Source organism: Melanaphis sacchari, unplaced genomic scaffold (assembly GCF_002803265.2).
Source record: "Melanaphis sacchari strain LSU unplaced genomic scaffold, SCAv2.0 Contig0_pilon_pilon, whole genome shotgun sequence".
NCBI lineage: Eukaryota > Metazoa > Arthropoda > Insecta > Hemiptera > Aphididae > Melanaphis > Melanaphis sacchari.
This window is the reverse complement of record NW_020270366.1, coordinates 16,802,062-16,825,395: the sequence shown is the minus strand read 5'-3', so window position 1 is coordinate 16,825,395 and position 23,334 is coordinate 16,802,062. Positions and strand designations below refer to the sequence as shown.

Below are 23,334 nucleotides of genomic sequence, written 5' to 3'. Positions count from 1 at the left end.
ATAGTGTCATGTATAAGGATTCATTCTTATAAATAATATTTTTTAACATACATTTACATAGGACATGTTAGATACACTTATACGTCTGTGTTGTTCTTTTTTATCAAATTAGTTTTGTTACTTTTAATAATTATTTTAAAGTTCTAAAATTTATAGTTAGTTAAGGATGCATTGTATTCCTGTTTGGCTTCATAAAATACAAGATAAAGATAAAATTCAACAATGGTAATATTTTTTCCTCCTTTATTAACATAAATATTAGTTGGTAATTAGTTTGTTATTACAATTGAAAGTCAACTTTGATTTAGTGTTTTTTTAATTATTGTTTAAAATTAAATAATAGTTATAAAAATATTCTTTATTCCACTATAACTAATGATTACTTCCTCTTAAGTCTATATTTTTCTATATATATATATATATATATATTGCAGTTTTTAAATAAATATCTAATTCTTCTAATTTATAACTCTATTAATTTTAGAAATAAAATATCTATGTTTTTGTTTCATACAAAGTACTGCTAATGATTTATTTTATACATTATAGTATTTACAGTATTTGCTTCAGTGTTGATGGTTCCCAATTACTTGCAACAGCAGGTCATGATGTTATTATTTATCGATCTATTGATGGACATCTTCTACATACTTTAAAAGGTGAAATATGTATCCCACTACTATTGGTCTTATATTTAGTATCAAAGTTATTAATATTTTTTTTCATTTTAATACAAAGTTTGCAAAATTTAAAATTATAGATTAAATAAAATTAAACTACAAACTAAAATGTATTATTTACACTAATAAAACATATATTTTTTCTTTTAGGACACAAAGAAAATGTTATTTGTTTAACAAATGCTAAAAATGGAAAACTATTTGCTTCAGGCTCAGTAGATAAAACAGTTATTCTTTGGTCATCTAAATTTGAACCAGTGGGAAAATACAAGTAATTTAAAAAAAAAAATTTTTTAATGGTTATTAATTTTTTATATTTTTTTCAGCCATAATGACACAGTTCAGTGTATGGATTTTAATGCAATTACTCATCACTTAGCAAGTTGCAGTTCTATGGAATTTGGCTTATACTCCTTAGAACAAAAATCAGTTCAAAAATATAAAATCTTGTTTAAAATAAACACTTGTGCCTGGTCATCAGATGGTCAATCATTAGCCCTTGGGTATGATAATGGAAGTATTTCCTTACGTAATCGAAGTGGAGAAGAAGTTGCAAATATTGAATTATCTGATGGACAATCAGTTTGGGCAATTACATGGTTATCATCTAGGTACTTATTAAAATAAATAATTTTACATCAAATATGTATTTATTATATTTTTGCATCTTATAGATATAATGAAGATGATATTTTATGCATTACTGATTGGGGACAAAAATTATCATTTTATAACAAAAATGGTTCTGAGGTAATTATTAAACAGTTCTCACTTGGTAAACAACTAAAAACATCTAAAATATTGTTATAGATTTTAAAGAATAAAAATATACACTTAGAAGCTTTAACAATTAAAACCATGTGTAATGATTCCTATTTATTTATTGGTGGTTGTAAAGGAAAATGTGGTATATTTTCTATTGAAGGAATAAAATTGAGCGAATTTGAAGATATGCACAGTTGGATTTGGGCATCTTCTGTGCATCCATATTCAAAATTTCTAGTGAGTTTTTTTAAATAAACAATATATTTGAACTTGGTATTTTATGATTTTTATTTAAAATAGAAAGTGATATAAACAAGAGTTTGTAATGCATTTTTAAGATTTAATTAAATAACTAAAACATTCTTGACCATATTGAAACGTTTTTTATAACCTCTCATTAGTTAAAAAATTTTCTTTTAAACAGGATTTACAAAATTATTTACTGAATAAATGGTTTAAATTTTAAATAAAAATACAAAATTTGTTTGTATCCAAATCTAAGACACAATATTTGTTTCATACCCATTTTATGTATTTTGTTTATATTTAATATATCAATTTAATGATAGAAAAGATAACTTTTGATTAATTCTTAAAATATACATTTGCTTCTTTGCATTAATATTTTTTGCCAGAATTTTAAAACGTTAACAATTTCCAAATTATTTTTATTTGTGTTATTTTCAAAATGTAGTTGTTATGTTGTATTTAGTATTAATATTTAAATATAAGTTATATATATCTATATTAATAGGCGTTAGGTTGTCAAGATGGAACATTAGCTTATTACAAAATCGAGTTCAGTATAATACATGGACTTTATCAAGAAAAATATGCATACAGGTACTAAAGTTACAGTTGTAACTTCACAATTACACAAAATACATTTTTAAGGTTATGGTACACAAGTTCTTAAATTAATTACCTTGATGCATTTGAAATCACTTATTATTGTTTAAATAAATGGCACTATTAATAATTTCATTAATTGATGGATTTTCACTGACTAACAAATTAAAGCTTTTAATTAGTTTAAATGTACCCATGCATTTTGTTATTATTAATCAAAATTTTTTGTTATTATTCATTAGAGAAAATATGACAGATGTTGTCATTCAAGATTTAGTTTCTAACAAAAAAGTACGAATAAAATGCAGAGATTTGGTTAAAAAAATTGCAATTTATAAAGATCGATTGGCTGTAAGTCAAACTGTATTATATTTAAAAATCATTTAATATGTTTTGAGTACGCATTCTTTTAACTTAAATCTTATTTAGGTTCAATTACCATCTAAAATTGTAGTATATGAATCATCTTTAAATCAAGCGTCTGAAATGCATTATAAAATTAAAGAAAAAATGGCTGAAAATGCTATTTGTAATCTACTAGTAGTTTGTTCTAATAATTTAGTTTTGTGTCAAGTAAGGCGATTAAAATGCATTTTAAAAGTATAAAATATGAATTTGTTCCTATTTACATTTTTAGGAAACAAGACTTCAATGTTTATCACTAGCTGGTATATACGAACGTGAATGGACCATGAATTCTGTTGTGAAGTACTTAAAAGTTATTGGAGGTTCTCTAGGCAAAGAACAAATTTTAGTTGGATTACATAATGGACAAGTATTTTTAATTCTAGCTTTTTTATTAAATCAATTAGTACTAAATTTATAATATTTATAGGTTTTGATGTTACATGTAAATAGTTTAGTAGTACAGCAATTATTTAATGTTAATAAAAGTGTTCGTTGTTTTGATGTAAATATATCAATGGACAAGGCGGCTATTGTTGATGACGAAAACAAATGTTCATTTTTTGATATGAAATCAAAAAATCTTCTTTTTCAAGTAAATTTACTAATTTTAATATTGGGAAACGACATTGATATTGTGGAAAATATTTAATATTGATATTGATTAATAATTTACCAATATATTATGATTTAGCAAAAATTTTATTATTATATTATTTTTCTAGAATCAAATTTTACTAGGAGGTTCTACTACTATTTAAACTATAATAAATTTAATTGTATTATGATACAAATATGTACAATGTTGTGTATCAATAAAATCTATATACTAAAATATAGAATTAATAAAGTGAATGAGTTAAATTCTTTAATTTGATGTAAATTTGGTTAAATAAAAACAAAAAAAAGGGATTTCGATATCGCGATACAATATTGGTACATTTTGAATGATATTGATATTTTAAACTATATTGTTGCCCAACACTACTAATTTATAATTTTGTAACTTAATATTACATGTTATGTGATTTAGGAATCTGATATTACTAGTGTGGTTTGGAATTCAAAATTTTCTGACATGGCTTGTTTTTCGGGTAAACATATATTTAATATCAAAGTTAATGAATTTCCTGCTCATCAACAACGTATCATAGTAATAAAATAATTTAATTAATGTTAAACACATTTAAATAATATAATAAAATTCTTTAATAATTTAGGGACATGTAATAGGGATGTGGGGCTCTAAAATATTTTCTCTAAATGATTCTATTGTATCTGTTATTGAAGTGGCATTATCAGTTCCATTATATCAATGTTTAGAGAAAAAATATTTTAGGTATGTAAAAATTATTTATATTATGTATAATCAAAATTTTATTTATTTATTATTTATTTATTTTCAGCAAAGCGTATCAAATTGCCTGTCTTAATGTCACTGATACTGATTGGAAAATATTAGCTCGAGAAGCCTTAGAAAATTTTGAATTCTTAATTGCCAAGAAAGCTTTTGCTAATATCAAAGAACTAAAATACTTAGAGCTAATCATGTTGTACGAAGTGAGTTTGTAATACATATTTTTAAATATATATTTATTATAAATTCTAATTAGAATATAAGCTTTTTTTTGTTTTTTTTTTTTATTAGTATCATTTGAAATGTGTTTGTTAGTTTTAACACTTTAAATTTTGGATATTTAAACAACAAACTATATTTTTAATCTAATCATCTGTAGCTTTACTATGTATTTATATATATATACATATATATTGAATTTTTAACTAATAGTTTTTATTTATCTGCTTCTGGATAAGACAAATTAATTTCAAAGAAGAGACCTTTTAAAATTGTTTATTAAATAATTAGCTCATAGATTTATAAAAATATTAATTATTTATACTATTATACTTCAAATCATTAAATCTAAAAATATAATTATAATAAATGTATGTTATTAGCACAGTATTTATACTCTTACTATGATTTGCATATATGACAAATGTATAATTAACAAATCAAATTTTGTGTTTTTAGCATTAATATTAAAAATAAATAATCTATAATTTAACTTCACTTTAAAATGTTTCAAATTGTACATAAATTATTTGGAAATTAAAATTTTTGTAAAAAAAAAACTACTTAAGGTTTAATTAAAGCTTAAATCATAATACAGACATATTTTTGTGAAAAAGGTGAAATAAATAATCCTGACAACATTTTAAGAATATAATTTGTATAAACTATATTAAACAGTTATATGAATACAATTTAAAATATTTTAAAGGAAAAAGGATCACACAATGATAAAGATAAACACTGTCTACTAGCTGACGTACTCGCCTATGAAGGAAAGTTCAAAGAAGCTGCTAGAATTTATCAAAAATGGGGTTTTGAACATAAAGCTTTCACCCTGTTTACTGATTTAAGAATGTTTGATTTGGCACAAGTATTTTATATTTATTTTTTTATTTATATTAAAATAAAAATTCAGTGATACGTAATAAATTAATTAACTGGTTCTTAGGAATTTATTGGATCAAATACTGCTGGTGAAAATAAAGAATTACTTATTAAACGTGCTGAATGGGCTATGAGTATTGATGAACATAAAGTAGCAGCAGAACTATATATTTCAGCTAAAGAATTTAACCGCGCTATTGATATTATGGTTCATAATTGTTGGACACACATGTAATTTTGAATTTATTGTTCATTGATTATATTCTATATTAAGTGAATAAATTACAAAATAAACTCAATAATAGATTTATCTCTAGTATTTAGAGGATAGGAAATCTGAAGAAACTGAAGTTTGAATTTTCAAAGATTTTATAGTTATTATTGATAATAATATATTATGAGAATAATATGGGAAACTCATAGTATTTTATATTATTGAACTATTTAACATATTCTACATTTTCATAGGTTATTAGAACTTGGACGTCACACTGACAAAGCTGAAGAAGTAGTTCTAAGTAGAATTGGTGATGAACTTCGTAAACTAGGTGATACAGAAAGTGCTGTTGAAATATATTTTAAATTAGGCAAAGATATGGGGCCTGACATGGTATCTTTGCATGTAGAGGCACATAACTGGGATCAAGCTTTTGCCTTAGTAGAAAAAAATCCTATGTTTGCCCCCCTAGTATATTTACCTTATGCTGAATGGCTGGCAGAAAATGATAAATTTGTTGAAGCGCAGAAAGGTATTCAGTTTATAGTCTAATGCTAATGTATTTCCATTGTATTTTATTCTTTTGTTTTTTAGCTTTTCTTAAAGGGGGTCAACCAGAACGTGCATTTCAGGTATTACAGATGTTAACCGAAAATGCTGTTGACGAACAACGTTTTCAAGATGCTGGTCATTATTATTGGCTATTAAGTAGACAATATTTAAATATAGCTTCTAATAGGTAAATACTATACTTTATTTTGATAAATTATTAAATTAATAGACTATGTTTAGCAAAAAGTTTTTTTTTCAGTGATGATAACTCTAATAAAATGATAAATCAATGCAATCTATATGACAAGTATGCTTCAATATATTATGCGTACAATGCTATTCATCGTTATATGGTTTGTATAAATCATTTTGCTCTATTTATTTTTAAGTACTTATACTTTTATTCATACCATTTCTCATGAATCGTTTTATAAAAAACTAGTGTTAGTAATAAAAATTAATATTAAAAAAAGTTTTAAATTTATATATATTAGAATAATTATATATCATTATAAATTATATATGTAGTCCTCTTGTATTAGAATACAATTATGAAATTAAAATGACAAGTATTAACTGTTAGTTGCTTATGGTATTACATTAGGTAAGTCATAATGTTAGCTATAACCTATTCAATAGGTATAACAATAGGTCCTATTGTAATAACTAATTAATTATAATACCTACATTTCACCATGTGCCTTTTATTAAAGAAAAATCCATTGATTTTTTTGCTTTAAATAATAAGTATATTTATTATGTTTGTGCAATATTGCTTATAAAATAATTCAAATCTTAAAACTGCCTAGTCATTTTATTTAAAATTTTAAAACAGATTTTAATGTAATTATACTACAGTATCAAATAGTCACATATACAAGAAAAATATATAAAATTATAAAACTACCAAAATACTACCTTGCATACATCCCTGGACTATAAAATAATTTAGAATACAAACATGATCTCACATTTTCTGCACTTTATATTTTATAGGAGGATCCTTTTATGTCATATCAACCAGAAACTTTATTTAATATATCACGATTTCTAATGAATGAGACAAAAAATATTCATCTTAAAGGAGTTTCAAAATTGTAAGTTATTTAATTATAGTAATAAAACAATATTTGGTTATGTATTGCTCAAGTAGTAAATTTAAAAAATATCACTTATAAATTAGTTATTACCTTTTTAATAGAATTGTTAATTTTTTTAGTGCAATATTATATTCATTATCAAAACAAGCCCTTACTATGAGAGCATTTAAGTTAGCAAGACAAATTTTAACTAAATTACAACAACTAAGGATTCCTCCTGAATATCAAGTATTAAATTATTTTAATGACAAGTATAAAGTTTTAATATTTTTTGTATTATATTCTTAAGGACTATGTAGATCTTGCTACATTGAGTATTCGTGCAAAACCATTTCATGACAATGAAGATCTCTTATCGATGTGTTATCATTGTTTGACTTATAATTCTCCAGTTGTTCAAACATGTATCACTTGCAACCATAAGTTTATATTTTCTTACATAAAATTTGGTTTGTAACATAATATGATGGATTTTTTTACCTTAATTATTTCTTATCAAGAGACTTAATTTTCAATTTATTATTTAATTTTAAATAATGTGTGAAAAATTAGTTTTTTAGACTTTTAACTAGGTCAACTTAAATAATTTTAAGGTATAATAGTTGTTTAGTTGAAACTAGCAGTCATAATAAGTAACCTATATCAGAAATACAAAACAAATAATTTGATTTTTTATGTGATTTGTTAGAAATTTTACCATTAATTGAATTTCAATTAGAAGATAATATATCAGACACTGACGCATTAAAATTAATACAGAATTCTTATAATGAAAGTAAAACGAATGAGTCTGAAGATAAATCTCATAATGTGAACAAATTAATTTTAGATGAAGAAATTAAAGATCAATTAGTTGATCCATTCACATTCAAACTAATGAACTTTGAGGTAAAAATACTACAATGTTATAGTTGATCAAGTTATTCTATTAAATATTTATTTCTTTTTTTTTTTTTTACCTAGAATAAAGGAAATGCATATCAACCCATAAAAGTCAACAAAAATATATTGCAATCAATGAGCACTACTAGTATTATTGTTTGTAAATGGCCAAAACCTTTAAAATTTAAGTATTACAGAAATGTATTACCTGGATTTTCTGTTTCAAACTGTCAAAATTGCTTTAAGGTATATTATATTGATTATTTATAACATAAAAAATGATTGGTAATAATAATTTTCAGATGTTTCATTCAGATGAATATGAAGTTGAAATCTTAAGACTAGGCCATTGTCCATTTTGCAGAACAAAAACAGGATAAGAAAATGAGAATATGAAGAAAAAAAATTGTACATTTTAAGATAAAAAAAAAAATATATATATATTTTAAAAATATTTAAGCATCAGGTTTCTTGCTTTTACCCAACTTCTTAAGGGTCAATGTAGCTCGTTTTTGCGATTCCAAAATGGCACTAGCCCTCCTTAAAGAAGCCTAAAAAATCAATCATAAATTAATTTGTTAATTATTTATCTTCCATGAAATTATAGTACTTGAATAAGGTCTTTTCTATAATTGTTTCCAAGCAAATATTTTCGCAACTTGAACAATGATCTCCTTGGACCACTAGTAAAGTTTACTTTGACAAGAGACTTTCCTGGTTTATTCTAAAAGAAAAATAAATTGAAAACTAATTATGTATTGTCCAAAAAAATAAACATTTAGCTAAGAGTAATAATCAAAAACATGGGATTTGATAAAATTTTTAAATCAATTTAGTCATCTTAAATTATTAAATATAAATTCAATAATGTTTGGTAAGATTGTACATTCCACAGAAACTCTAATCCACATAACATAATAACAAAAGCAATTCGATTTTACACAGTTTCTTAACATACAGTTTGATTGCATAAATATAATTAGGTATAATAAATACTAAATACCCATCATTTATACAGTTATTTATTTAAAAAAATATCAAAGGTAGTGAAGGAACATTCATTTATTAGGGTCTATGCTAATCTTTTAATCATTAATATAAATGCATAACAATTAAACACATATCACTTATAAACAACTAAGATTATTAACTGACAACTAACTAACTATTATAGATTTATAAATAAGTGTATAACTTAATTAACAGATTAGCAACAATGATATAAAGGATGATTTAATTAAAACTTAATAACTAAATATGATGAAATAATAAATGTTTAACAAAGATTTTTTTAAACATAATCATTACTAAAGGTAGTAAAAAAAAAAAAAAAAATGATCACTCATGTTTCTATAATATTCTTGGTAACTCATATTACTTGCCTCACTCACGAGAAGTAAAATATAAATTTGTTTAGCTTGGCTATTAATAATATTTTTTTGTTTTTTTTTACAATTTGAATCTAACAGACCATACACTAGATATATAGTACATTTATCATTTTTACTTAATCATTTAGTTTTTCAAGAACTAAAGTTGGGAACATATTCCAAAGTACATAGTCGACGTCAACAGGGGAAAGTGATAATTTATTATAGCATAAAAAAAAATGTATTTAACTATACCAACAATTTATCAGATTCAAAATATATTAACTTCAATTTATTTCAGAGTTGGTGAAGCATTATTCATCATTTAATTGTTGGTATTATATATTGTTTATTTTAAAAAAAATAACAATAATAAAAATAAAAAAATTAACAATTGAACAATGCCTAAAAAAAATTTTTTTTTTATATACATCAAAATATTATGGTGGTATATAATCACAATTCTAACTTGTATTAAGCATGGAACATAACAATGAAATATAGTTGTTATCAAAAGGCATATTATGTGTTAGCATCAATAACTACTTGAGAAATTTAACTTTTCAAATGACGACAAAACAAACCTAAAATCTCTAATTTGTAATAATATCAACTAATAATTATTGGAATGTAATATTGCCAATTTTACTTGAAATAATATAAGGCATAATTACCAAATTTATTAATAACATAACAACGTATAATCATTAAAATTAATACTTACAGCCAACTTGCGCTTTTTAGTAATGACAGTGAAACCCTTGTTATTAGGAGCAGATTCCACACCAATACTGTTATCATGTACAAGACCATTGTAGCGTTTTGAGGCCAAGTTTGTCAAATTCATTGGTTCCTAAAAATAATATATTAAGTTATGTCATATCTTATAGTAAAAAAATATATTAGATTTAAATAATTAAATTTTAACTTACTTTACTGAATGGTTTCTTAATGTTAGTTTTTTTCGACAAAAACGCATTACTGTTCCTGATGATCATCCAGCTAAGATCGGCCGACATCGTGAAATGTCTAAAAGGAAAAATAAAATGACACGTACAGTTTTCATTAAATAAAAATAAGTAAACAATTTGACACATGGTTCCAAAAAAATAATCCAATATATTATATCAAATACAAAGACAAGGAAAAAATATATTTTTTAATATAAATAAATGTGGAAACACAATAGTGCTTAACTTTATAACAATAAAAATTAAATTTACTTACATATTGTCCGAATTTGAAGATGATTAAAAAATTTGAAGTACAAACTACGAAACTTAAGATTGACTCAAAATGAAATTTTAACAAATGTCAATCCTACTCAAAAGTAACCTCAAAACAATGATCAAACAATGCAACCAATTCTTAGACCTAAAATAAGAATGTTTGTCAAATCACAAATGTATTGGTACAACTGGTTTAATTAAATGTAAATCCTGATTACGGAATATAGCACAGAGTAAGATAGCTTAACCACAGTCACAAACTCACAAATCATAATTGAGTATTGACGCTTAAGAGATGTTGTCTTATTGTCTTACTGATCGTAGTTCTTGAAAAATTTAAAATATATCTTTATCCAGATAAGATATTAATATCTTTTAAGGACATAGCAATCTACAATTGTAGGTGGTCAATGGTCATGATGAGATATTATCATTTAATCATTTAATACAAAACAATTAATAATAACATTTAAAGCAGTTTAATTATTATTAACGCAGAAGCTTGAATAATAATTTCTATTAATAGTTATGAAAAAGTCTATTAAAATATTAAATTTTTAATATTGAAACTTTTAGAAAAGGTATTCCAAAAAAAAGTACTCCCTTTTTTTTTTTATGCAAACACCTATACATGAGCTGGTATAGCTTTTAGTTCTAGTTATGGGTGTTCATTGCTTATCAATTAGAATATTTTAGAACTTATTTCTATTTTTTATTTTGGTATTGGTAATATTATCAATCAATGATTTCATTTATTTATCGTTATTCATGTATTTTAATATTATTGTTACCATTGTTATTATGTATAATCATTTTTTTATTTAAATAAATGTTAACTTGTATTCAGTATAATAGGAAAATTACAAATACTCCTCGGTCTTCACGTGTTATATTTATAAAAAAAAATATAGCATATTATATTATATTATTTTTTTATAATTATATCTCTCCATGAAAATTGTAACTGAAGAAGCTGGTTAATTTTGCAAACGTTTTTATAATCGTCTACAAATTCACTACTATCCACTTATACAGAAACAGAACCTCTACATCCAAATAGTAACTGTCAACATCAGGCGTCTCCTAAAAAGAACTTGGTGTCGTGAAATGTTATAAATCTTAAGTCTTATAATAACATTAATAAATAATAATAAAAAAGAGAGGAATGTATAGATAACGTTATTTAATTCCTAGTAAAGTGGCGCTTAATTTTAGTAAATATTTAAGCACATATACTTATTGTACTACTTGGGACAAATAGTAAAATGTAAAATAAAATAAAAATAATAATAATAGTACCAATATGAAAATAATAATATTTTATATAATGTATCTATACTGTAATCTATTATTTGATTTTAGATAGATATTAATTAAAAATCGCCCAGAAAATATATTGTATTATTTTCTTATTCAAAGAAAAATGACGATTTTAACGAAAAAAATATATTAAAACTTAGAAACAAAAAACATTTCTACCCAGATTTCATTGGTCGTTATAAATTTCTAAAAGTCTTGCTCTTATGTCAGTGGTTCTTAATTTTTTTTTGCTTGATGACACCCTAATTTAGATCCATGAAAATGGCGACACAGTAATCCAGGCAGTTCATAAATATAGATACAATATAAAAAGACTTTTTTTGCTCATTAATTGTTTAAAAAATGTTGTCATTTAATATAAGTACTTCGTGTGACATATTCAGACTTACTCGGTGATACACCGGTTGAGAACAGCGATCTTATAGTGTTACAACTTACAGGTGTAGGGGTAACTCAGTGCGGCTTTTTTTTTATTTACGAATCATCACTATAGACTTTATACTAATATAACTTAAAAGGTCTATAATTATCAGTCCAACAGACCCAAAATAATATCTCAGATTAAAATATCTACCACATAGAGTAATAATCTATGATATATTTAATATATATATATATATATTATATATTTGAAACTATTTCTCTATGACTGCTACAGCCTACAAGTTACAACCTTTAAGTATGATCACAATGGTCTATGATGACTATAACGTCGTAGCCGTATATCTTTTATCCATGGACCATGGGTAAATATTTAGCAATGGTTTTATCTAGATGATTTTAAATCATTTTTAAAGGTCATACTGTTATCTCATAAGAAAAAGATATCAATTATGTTCCATGAAATTGGTATTTAAATATTAACCATGGTTGTTGAACAACTGTTATGTAAACTTTGCATTTTGTAAGCCACTGTTATCTTTTGTATCCGGCCAATGGCGGACCAAGTTCTTTTGTTGACGTTTTTTCTTCAGACTTAAAAAGCCGATAATGCTATTTATCTAATCAACTTTTAAAAACTATTGTCCTAGTTTACTGTTTTGTTGTTCTACTTCAAAACTTTTATATAAGTAAATTTAAAGTAAGTTTAATTTTCTTATTGCTTTTATTTTAGAGAATAATTAATAAATAAATATTGAACGAATTACAGCCATCTGGGTATGGCTTTTATTAACTTTTTTTTTTTTTTTAATTTTAAATTCTCTTAATTGTTAAACATGATGTCTATTATCAAATATCAAGTTTTTGATATTAATTATTAATTAAAAATTTGTCAATAGTTATTTATTACTTATAATACATACCACTATGAATATATATTATAAATAGGTTTATACATGAAATAAGTCTGGCAGATAGTTTAGTTGTTCATTTAGTATCCTATATCTTATATAATAAAAAGAAAACATTTAAGTAAGTACTTGTCTTTTTTTATCAGTAATTTATTTTTTGATTTGAACTTAAATATTATATTCTGGTAATATTTCTACAGACATAAAATCATGAAACAAAATAAAGAAAATAATATGTATATAAAATATAAATACATTTTAATTTTGTTAAAGGACTATAACAATTTATTATTGTTTGTTTTTGTTTTTATTCTAGGTTAAAATAAAAAATTAAGAACTAATTTAAACTTAATTTTATACTTATGCAAACCAACAAGATGAGAGGTATGTTTCAACTATATTTTTAAATTTGTAGTTATTAATAATCATTAAATATTTAAAATAGACACACTGAGTAATTTACCTTAATTTAATCTAGAAATGAACCTATAATTTGTAATTGAATATAATTGAAGTTTGCTCTAAATGTCATAAGATTCAGTTTTAATCTAATTTTACATTTTTATCAGTAGGTACATCTAAAAAAAACCTAATTTATATTTTATCTTTTTAAGGCCGCCCTCCAAAGGCAAAGTCAACATGTACTATGTGCAATGACTCAAAGCATCCTTTAAATTATGTATTACCTACACAAAACGGTAAAAAAGAATTTTGTTCTGTCAATTGTTTAACAGAATTTCGTAAAGAATATGTAAAGGTAATTATAGTTTAATATATGTTATTTAGCTAATTAACTATTCAGAGTAACAGTTAAATAATATTATACTGTAATGAGAGTAGTAATTATGTATGAAACTGAATGTTGTGCGTTAAATAAAAGTTTAAAAATGAATGAAAATATTAAGAAAGATATTAATTTAGTAGATTTTTATTTTGTTTCCATAATATAATTAATAGAAACACATAAATTTACCTTTTTATTGTTTACAATGTTCACATGTTATATATATAAATGAAAAATAACTTTATAATGTATACATGATTATTTCATAAATTTGTTTATAGTTATAAATAAATATTTATGTAAACTGACTATTAAGTATATTAAAAAATTATACCAAGCATGCTCTTCATTTTTCTTTTTACAATGGATTTTATTAAAATTCTGATTAAAGTTTTTAATTACATTTAAAGACTATTTTTTCAAATTTTTGAGATTTTTATGTATTTTTTAAAAGTAACAGTGGCAATAATATAGTAATCAAGATTATAAAAAGTTAGATATAAATATATATTTGTGATTGAATTTTCTAACCTATGCACAAAGAAGTTCTGATAGAGAAATAGTTAAGTTATTGTCAAAACAAATTTAGAAAAAAAAATCTGCTTATTTATCTATGAAGATAAATTAAATTTATCATTCCAATAGTAATTGAGTCGTGTAGTATAATCTTAAATTAAATATTTTATTTTAACGCAAAAGTTGTAATAAATTTAAAAATATATGTACCTCAAGAATAACTAAGTAAAGTATTACTTTTTATAGTAGAATTTATTGTTTATACCTAACCAGTAACCACCCTAAATAAAATCCAAAACATATAATTCATCTATACAAGATATTATAACTTTATTTTAAGAAATGTTTATAGTTTTTGAAATAATAATTATGATTTTCACTATTTTGTACTTTAAAGAAAATCACTGCAATATTTATAATCAAAATTACTGATATATTCAATTGATTTGAAGATAATAGAATTTATTAAATTTACTATTTTAATATTTCATAGTCCATTGTAGATTCAGAATTTGTTTTACAAAGCAAATTTTAGACTTAAGAATATTTTTGTTAATAGGTGGATATGTATATAATTAAAATATATTTTTTTTCCTGTTACTAGTCTATACAAACACTTTTATTTTATTTTGTTTAAAAAAATATGTTTACATTTATGTATTTAAGACTTGAAGTCTTAATTGAATAACTTAAATCAATTAGAAATATTTAGAAATGTATTTCTCTATCATTCACTGTAAAAAATTAAACGAAAATTGTGATATCCATAATAATGTTATCATATAACCCAATAAGTGATTAATCATATTTATAAGACTTGACCATCTTATATTTTTATTTGATTATTTTTTCATATTTTTGTTAGTTTTTGTAATCTAATAGTAACTTATTATTTTGATAATTTAAACAATAATATTTTAAACCTTTAAACTATATAATTTTATTATATTAATATTAATTTTGATGTTTAAAATATTTTAAAGTATTTATTTATGTTATTGAATTAAAATAAAAACTTTTATTTAATTGCACAACAGGTTAAATTATGTGAGTGTTATTTACATAATATTTTTATTTTTAGAACTAAATATCTTAGTATTTATTTAACTAAAATTATTTGGTTATCATTATTTTAGAATGGATGTGCAAATTGTGATAATATAATTAAAGGTTCTCCAGTTAAACAAGAAAATCAAGATTCTACACCAAAAAACTTTTGTTCAACTGCTTGCTTAAATAAACATCAAAGAAAAGAACAAACCAAAAAAAGTTAGTATACTTATATTTAATTTTAAAACCCTTGTTAAACTTTAATATTTGTATATGAATATATATTATATAATACCTATGTATATTAAATTAATTTATAATTGTACTAGTATGATATTTAAAAATATATTATAAGATCCTACTTAACTTTTTTCATAATTTTTAGTGACCATAGAATATTGGATATATTTATAGACGTGTCATGATAAATATAAAAATACATACTTAGAGTTGTATTTTAAATTAAATGTCTACTATTAAAATTTACTAAGAGCAGTTATTTAAAATTATTATAGTTATACAGTGTTTTTCAATAACAATTAGTAATAATTAACTATTTACTAATAATTATTTAACTTATTTATCTCAATGTTAAATATTGAAGTATACTATTTCTTATTTTTTTTTTTTTTTTTTATGTTTTAGGTGTATTTGGAGATGTTCAAGTGGAAAATCCATTTACTGCTCATGGTAATCCAGTTTTTGATTGGGATAGTTATCTTAAAGAAACTTCAAGCTCAGCAGCTCCTGCTTATTGTTTTAAACAGGTTAAATTAAAAGTTGATAGATCTTAAATGATATAAAGATATATACATTATTTTCACTCCTTAATATTTGTGATTGTGATTAATTATCAAAAATTTATCTAGATTTAAAAAATTTAAATAAATTTCATCAAATTTAAATTAATTTTAAGTTATTTATGATTTAACTTAATAGAATAAAATTATTACATACAGCATGAAGTATCCCCGGAAAATGAATTTAAACCAAGTATGAAATTGGAAGCAGTTGATCCTCGAAACATTACATCTATGTGCATTGCAACCGTCATAGGTGTTGTTGGTCCCCGAATACGTCTTCGTCTAGATGGAGGAGATAATAAAAATGATTTTTGGCGATTAGTTGACTCTTCAGAATTAAAACCTATTGGTTATACAGAAAAAAAAGGAGGGATGTTACAACCTCCACTTGGTAAATTTATAATATTTTATATATTTGTATTTAATTTATATTGATGAATGAAAATAATAGAGTTTTAAATATATTATTAGGCTTTCGTATGAATGGTTCATTATTCCCCATGTTCCTAGTGAAAACTCTTAATGGAGCTTTCTATTCTCCGGATACTGCTTTTAAATCTGAACCAAATACTCCTAGTGATAATTTATTTAAAGTCGGTCAAAAAATTGAAGCAGTTGATAAAAAAAATCCACATTTAATTTGTGTAGCAACTATTGGTAAGTTAATTAATTAAATTTATTTATTTAGATATAATCAGTAGACTTAATTTTTAAATATTTAATAAAGAATTATCATCTAAATAATTGTATTGTATTAATTGTATTAGGTGATGTCAATAAAAACAATATATTTGTTACTTTTGATGGATGGAGAGGTGCGTTTGACTATTGGTGTTCATATGATTCTAGAGATATATTTCCAGTGGGATGGTGTGTAAAAAGTGGCCATCCACTGCAGCCACCTGGTCATAAAGGTAATAAATATTACACTTGGTAATTATAATAAAATAAATTAATAAATCAGCTATTGCAGGATCTCGTTATTCGGGAGGTAGACCAAATAGTACACAATCTTCAGCAAATATGAAACAAAATTTTAATGATTCTATAAATTTAACTCCAGATAGTGCAAGTGATCTTGAAGCTGGTATTCAAGAATCATGTTCTGGTATTAGAAGGCTTAATTAATCTTATTGAATTGATTTATTAATTTAATTAATTAAAATAATTAAATTTCCAGTATTTATAAACCATGAATGCAAGTGTGGCCCATTTATGGATTCTTCAAAATTATTTGAACTTCCCAAGCAATTAGGGCCTGGATTAGTACAAAAAGTTTTGAAAGATACTATACAACATTTAGTAAATACTGCACATGATATACAATCAGTTACAACATTAATGAAGAAACAAGGTGATAGTACTTGTACAATATCTGGTAATTACATAAAATCTTAATTATATGCTGTACTTATTTTTAGATCAGTTATACAGTTAACTTAAGTTAATCTTTTACTATTTTTTTTTTTTTTTGTTAATATTGGGTCCTAGTATAATAATTTAATAAAATTAAAAAAAAAAAATAGTTTCATTTAACTTTTTTAATTAATTTATATAGTGTAAGAAAATATATTTTAAGAAGACATGAATCAAAGGTGTATGAACTACTGATATAATTTTAAATTATTTATACCATTATTTATAATTAAATAAGCTCTACATCACAATGGCAATATATATTTTTTTAGACTTGAATAGGACCTTGTAATATAAAGAAACACTTATCCCAGTTAAAATTTATAAAAACTAACCAAACCTCTCCACAAAAACAAACAGCTTAGTATATATTAATATATTTTAGCTGTATATAAATTAGTTTTTAAACATTGAAGGAAAATTTAAATTCAACATTTTGTCAAGAAATAATAATTATTTTTTATAATATATTACTAAATAATAACATTACAATATTTGCTTGATATCCAGCTACATATGAAGGAAAATCTAGAGTTTTTAAATTACCAAAAATTGAGAAAACAGATGAGTTTTGGGATTATATCAGAACATTATTAGAGGACCTATCATGCTGCAAAAATTTGTTGAGTCCTGCTTTAAATGTTTGCTCCGAATGTAAACTAGAAAAGAGTAAATAATAATATTTAATAGTTATAACTTATAACAATATAAACAGCTTAATATTATTGAAATAATTGTTTTAATTTTAGATGTAAATGAAGTAATAACAAACGATAATAAAAGTTTAAAAAGACATGGTTCACCAGAAAGTTCAACTCCAGATGAAGTAACATTAGTAACAAAAAAACTATGTACAACTGAGCCTGAAATGGAAGCTGCATCTTCAACAACCTCGACTGAAGGTCCATTAAGATTACCTGTAGACCCTGCAGAATGGTCTGTAGAAGATGTTATTCAACATATAAATTGTATTGATTTACAATTAAACACATTTGCTGATCTTTTTAGAAAACATGTAAGATTTATTATTAAAGATCAAATTTTCAGAAACTTTTTTGCAATAATACATAATAAATAAATAAAATTATTATTTTAGGAAATCGATGGAAAAGCCTTACTATTATTGAACTCTGATACAATGATGAAATACATGGGACTTAAATTAGGACCTGCTTTAAAACTTCAAAATTTGATCAATAGATTAAAACCTCGACGGAGATAAAAGTAGGTTGTATTTATTAAAATACTTATTTAATGATAAATTCAGTATTTAGTATTCAAGTTACAAAGCAAATGCACTAATTATAAATAATATAGAAACAACTAAAAAAAATTGAGAATTTTAATAACTGTAATTTTATTTTATTTTTTTTTTTTAAGAAATATCTTTTTAATTTTTGTTTAACAGGTAAAATGCATTGGGAACTTATTATTCAAGGTTGATAACAGTGAAGTTTAGATTATTTTAAGTTGTTTATCAACTATTATAATGTATTATGAATGATTGGTGCTTAGGTAATAGATATTTACTATGAAATTTATTCATCTAAATTTAAAAGTTTTTTAATTAATAATAATTTTGTTTTCCTTAGTAAATATTTTATTTATGAAATTTCTATTAACTAACTTAATCATTGTACATTTTTGTTTTCTAATTATGGACAATGATTTATTTTTTATCTGATATAAAATATAAAATATAGTTATAGTTTTCTTATAACTAAATACAAATCATATTTTGTTATAATTAAATGTATTTATTAATTAATATGGTGAGAAGATGTTACAAATTGTATTGTTACTTCTGTTTACCATATATTACCATATATGTGTAACATAACAATATAACTTTCCATAAGACTAATAATAAGCTCTAAGTCAATATACAATTTAATTGATCTATTTTCTCTTTGCTCAGTTGTGACTATACAAAATACAAATTTGGCATGTTGCATGATGGACAAAAATTAATGATCATTTGTACTTTTAATACATTTTATATTATGTTTTTTAAGAATAATTGTCTTCTAATTAGTAGTATATTATCAAGTTCAGAAATTATTTAAAAATGATAATTATATACCATAAAAATTTTTATTAGAAAATATAAATTGTTGTATGTTTTTTTTTTTTTTTTTTTTATTGGTATGTTTAAAATCAGAATATTTTTCTTTGTACAATGGTTTTTATTGGGTGTATTTAAGTTTTATATTACCTATTATATTAATGATTGAAGTAATTAAATAATATTATAAGTATTAATTTGATATTCTGGGAACCAAAACCTCGCTTCGCACAAACTTTAAACTATAGTTCATAATATCCTATTAGCTAAAGTGATTAGTTTAATTAGTAGTAACAAGTAAATAACTAGCAACAAATAATTTAATAATATTATAAAAGGTAATTGTGATCATATAAAAATTATAACATTTTACACTCCATGGTTTTGCTCTTATAATTTATGTTATTTTTTTGTTATTAGCTTTAATTTATATATAAGATAAATTTTAATATTTTAATTTTTGTAATATAGGTTTGTTTAAATTTATTTTTAGCAATAGAAATATTTATTTTATTTATTAATTATATTATAATATTAGTAGCCGTAATGGGAGAAAAATGTAATGGCAATTGTTTCTGTGATTTTAGAAATATTTTGATTGATTGTATTGAAAAATTATATTTTTTAAATGAATATAGTATTTTGTTTGCATTTGTATTGTTTTATAAACATACTACAATAACTCACATTGATAAAATTAGTTTATACTTTTATAAATCTTATATACACCAATAAATATTAATTGTTACCATTTACTATGATAAATGATACTTCTCTGTTTTCAAAACAGCGAACGCTAATAACCTACATCAAAACATCACATTTATAGATAAATTTACTAATTTAAATAATTTTATGCCCTATCGAATGCTCTCCAATCTATATTTGACAACATCAAAATCCTTATCTCATCCCAAACAAAATGCCTAGGACTTATATTTGACAAACACTATACCTGGAGTCACCATCTTAAAGCTAAATGTCTTGTACTTAACCAATTAATTCACCTACTTAGAACTTTTCTTACTCTGTTAAAAACCTAAGAACAAAATGTACAATGTAGAACCATGGGCCTTTAAGACATCTAATTTCAGCTCTCTGGTACATTACTAACGACCCGCATCCCAACATTAACCCAGTACCATAGGTTATGTTGCGTAACTACCGCAAAGGCAATAGAAACTGTTGTCTCGTAGTATAAACATTTTAGATGCTCTCAGCCCTGTCTTAGTCGCAAAGAATATAATTTCTATTACTTTGGGGACAAAAAAATATTAAGCCTTTGGACGCTTTTATATGTATTATGTATCTACATTACAGCATTAACTAGTATTGACCACACAAAGGATTATAATAACTAAAATTATGCTTCTAATCACTTGTTTAAGATGAATCAATTTTAAAGTTGTCAAACGAGAACATTGGAGTACTCACGAAGGGGGGGAGTCATGGCCCATGGGGTTTGACCTCCCCATTGGCCGTATTATTTTTTCTATTTCATATAAGTATCAAAATATAATATTTATAAATCAATTTAATAATTATTATTGATTTTATTGTGAATTGTGATAATGCGATAATTTTGTGTGTGCTTAAACGCTTGATTAAAATCCATTTGTAGTTTGTACTGTTTCTAGTGTGGCAATATTGAGAATGCTATATTATATTTATTATTTTATTATATACGTTATAGTATACTCCGATTTTATATGTGGAAGGTTTGCCCATGTAGAAATCGTAATCGGTCATAATATAAAAATTATCTAAATTAATTTATAATATATATTATATAAAATGTTCAATTATGTTCGTCGGGTTGACGGACAATTATTATAGATCAGTTGTCGTCCGTCATCAATGAAATAAGTTATATCTTGGTTTAATATTTCTGTAATTAAAATAATTACCAATCTATAATACAATGGGAGATAAAAGAAAAAATACATTGTTATCGTACTTCAGTAAAAAAGTTTATGTGGAAACGCCAAAGGTAATTCTTGTAAATTTTCAGAAAACCCCCATAAAAAATTCCTGAGAACTCCACTGTCGCCACTGAACGAGTTACGAGACCAATCTCTAGGTTATTGAAAATTGAAATACGTTTATCTGCTCGGTCCTTATCAAAGAAATAGGCTGTGACAACTCCATATGTCAGTCATCAACTGATACCTTAAAAATACAAACCGGCATAAGTCCAGCTACCATATTATGCAGAGCTTTCTTGTTCATTTTTTCAAAATAAAAGAAACCGAGTTCTATACCTATCAGTTAAAAGAGGACAAATCTATTTAGCAAAACGAGACTTATCTGTATTCAGATTTCAGATGTGAGTTTTATATATTATTTGAAAAAATGTTTTAATAGTAAAGACTGCTGATTGCGCCAAAGTAACTCATAAAAATATCTGCAATGGTATTTTGGTTGTTGGTGGTTTCATTTTTAGAATATATTATACTAGGAAGATCATTACTCGCTTTTTTTCTTATTATTGATAAACTTCCAAAAATATTTTGGATTGTCAATAAAGCTTGAATACCATTTAGATTTTAGATACCTATTACCTAATAGCTGTATTAGGGAATAACATACTTTGGATAATTCTTTACAGATACAACTTTCGTCTCCTTTAAAGGATTACGAAACAAAAAAATAAAATTATTTTTTTATTTCTTTATGTAATGATAGAAATGAAAACTAAAATGTTCGTTTTTTCAAAAAAATTATTCGATCCCTCTTTTTAGCGTCAAACAGCGGTCATACGTATACAGTATACACGTGATACCACTGATGCGCACAAATTTGTGCCGTCATACTCGTATTATTTATACAGTAGCTAGTAGATGCTAACAAACTAATATGGTGCTTTATAAATTATAATCACTTATTTAATAAAAACTGCTGCTCCTAAAATGTTGAAAAAACTATCTCTGTAAAGCGTTAACTGTTAAGTTACATTTATTTAAATCGATTAATGCATTATTACATTATAGGGTAATCGAGTATAATAATTGAAAATATTTAATTACACATAAAAACTAATTTTACCTATTGATTTATATTTTTAGAATATAGCGAATTTTTATTTCATTAAATCATTATATCTAACAACTTAACTAGGTTTTAATTGAGAAACTATATTGTTGGGTACACGAGTAAACTAAACTTTTGATATATTTTTGAATTGTTTCCTTTTATAGTAACAACAATTTCCTACATAATGTTTTCCGTGACTCATCATTTTTAAAAGTTCATATTTTTTATGACATATCTACTATACCAGAATACCTTGTATAGCGTAAAATTTTGGCAGATGTTACCTACTATTTTATACGTCTATCAAAATACATTTTTAATACATGATATGCTCAACAAGTTAACAGCACAGTACAGCACAGTTCATAATAATAACAGTTATAATTAGGAACTGTCATCTAAAGACTGAAGACTGAATGTAGCTTGAAGGTAGGTGTTAGTCGAAAAAAGTTATTTTTCATTGGTTACGTGGTATTACTGCTACGTATAGTAAGTACCTACAGCATAAGATCAATAACTGAACAGCGCGGAGCTGTGGCGGTGTG

The 23,334-nt window shown here is 23.8% G+C and overlaps 3 protein-coding genes across 6 annotated transcripts; 2 read left to right on the top strand and 1 right to left on the bottom strand.

The window, feature by feature from the left end:
* The first annotated feature begins 14 nt into the window (after positions 1-14).
* Positions 15-8,365, top strand: LOC112603625 (intraflagellar transport protein 122 homolog). The gene is made up of 25 exons (XM_025352304.1): positions 15-225; positions 550-659; positions 831-951; positions 1,007-1,291; positions 1,355-1,430; positions 1,491-1,682; positions 2,200-2,288; positions 2,537-2,645; positions 2,724-2,867; positions 2,932-3,069; positions 3,130-3,294; positions 3,733-3,852; positions 3,920-4,038; positions 4,106-4,259; positions 4,985-5,146; positions 5,225-5,391; positions 5,629-5,909; positions 5,972-6,116; positions 6,189-6,282; positions 6,926-7,026; positions 7,149-7,257; positions 7,319-7,478; positions 7,718-7,917; positions 7,993-8,157; positions 8,214-8,365. The coding sequence occupies exons 1-25, from the start codon at positions 167-169 to the stop codon at positions 8,289-8,291; spliced, it is 3,543 nt and encodes a 1,180-aa protein (XP_025208089.1). The 5' UTR covers positions 15-166; the 3' UTR covers positions 8,292-8,365.
* Positions 8,341-10,618, bottom strand: LOC112603633 (60S ribosomal protein L28). Its single transcript, XM_025352316.1, has 5 exons — positions 10,509-10,618; positions 10,214-10,310; positions 10,006-10,134; positions 8,522-8,635; positions 8,341-8,462 (listed from the first exon to the last, which is right to left on the bottom strand). The coding sequence occupies exons 2-5, from the start codon at positions 10,298-10,300 to the stop codon at positions 8,367-8,369; spliced, it is 426 nt and encodes a 141-aa protein (XP_025208101.1). The 5' UTR covers positions 10,301-10,310; positions 10,509-10,618; the 3' UTR covers positions 8,341-8,366.
* A 2,186-nt stretch (positions 10,619-12,804) lies between these two features.
* LOC112603416 (polycomb protein Scm) lies at positions 12,805-19,248 on the top strand. 4 transcript variants are annotated; one of them, XM_025351960.1, is made up of 15 exons: positions 12,806-12,911; positions 13,160-13,243; positions 13,439-13,506; positions 13,737-13,879; positions 15,559-15,691; positions 16,118-16,239; positions 16,432-16,666; positions 16,747-16,932; positions 17,043-17,189; positions 17,240-17,383; positions 17,456-17,653; positions 18,202-18,360; positions 18,441-18,706; positions 18,788-18,915; positions 19,100-19,248. In XM_025351960.1, the coding sequence occupies exons 3-14, from the start codon at positions 13,485-13,487 to the stop codon at positions 18,911-18,913; spliced, it is 1,881 nt and encodes a 626-aa protein (XP_025207745.1). In that variant the 5' UTR covers positions 12,806-12,911; positions 13,160-13,243; positions 13,439-13,484; the 3' UTR covers positions 18,914-18,915; positions 19,100-19,248. The 4 variants fall into 4 exon arrangements, with proteins under 4 accessions (XP_025207751.1, XP_025207745.1, XP_025207740.1 ...); XM_025351966.1 differs by lacking the exon at positions 13,160-13,243 and having other exon boundaries at positions 12,805-12,911; XM_025351955.1 differs by lacking the exon at positions 12,806-12,911 and having other exon boundaries at positions 13,035-13,243.
* The last annotated feature ends 4,086 nt before the right edge of the window (positions 19,249-23,334 follow it).

Coding starts and splice junctions, on each gene's coding strand:
- LOC112603625 (XM_025352304.1), top strand. CDS start 167: ATGCATTGTATTCCTGTTTGGCTTCATAAAATACAAGATAAAGATAAA. Junction 952..1,006: donor GAACCAGTGGGAAAATACAA/GTAATTTAAAAA, acceptor TATTTTTTTCAG/CCATAATGACACAGTTCAGT. Junction 2,289..2,536: donor CAAGAAAAATATGCATACAG/GTACTAAAGTTA, acceptor ATTATTCATTAG/AGAAAATATGACAGATGTTG.
- LOC112603633 (XM_025352316.1), bottom strand. CDS start 10,300: ATGTCGGCCGATCTTAGCTGGATGATCATCAGGAACAGTAATGCGTTT. Junction 10,135..10,213: donor TTAAGAAACCATTCAGTAAA/GTAAGTTAAAAT, acceptor TATTATTTTTAG/GAACCAATGAATTTGACAAA. Junction 8,636..10,005: donor CTAAAAAGCGCAAGTTGGCT/GTAAGTATTAAT, acceptor TTTTTCTTTTAG/AATAAACCAGGAAAGTCTCT.
- LOC112603416 (XM_025351966.1), top strand. CDS start 13,485: ATGCAAACCAACAAGATGAGAG. Junction 13,880..15,558: donor TTCGTAAAGAATATGTAAAG/GTAATTATAGTT, acceptor TCATTATTTTAG/AATGGATGTGCAAATTGTGA. Junction 15,692..16,117: donor AAAAGAACAAACCAAAAAAA/GTTAGTATACTT, acceptor TTTATGTTTTAG/GTGTATTTGGAGATGTTCAA.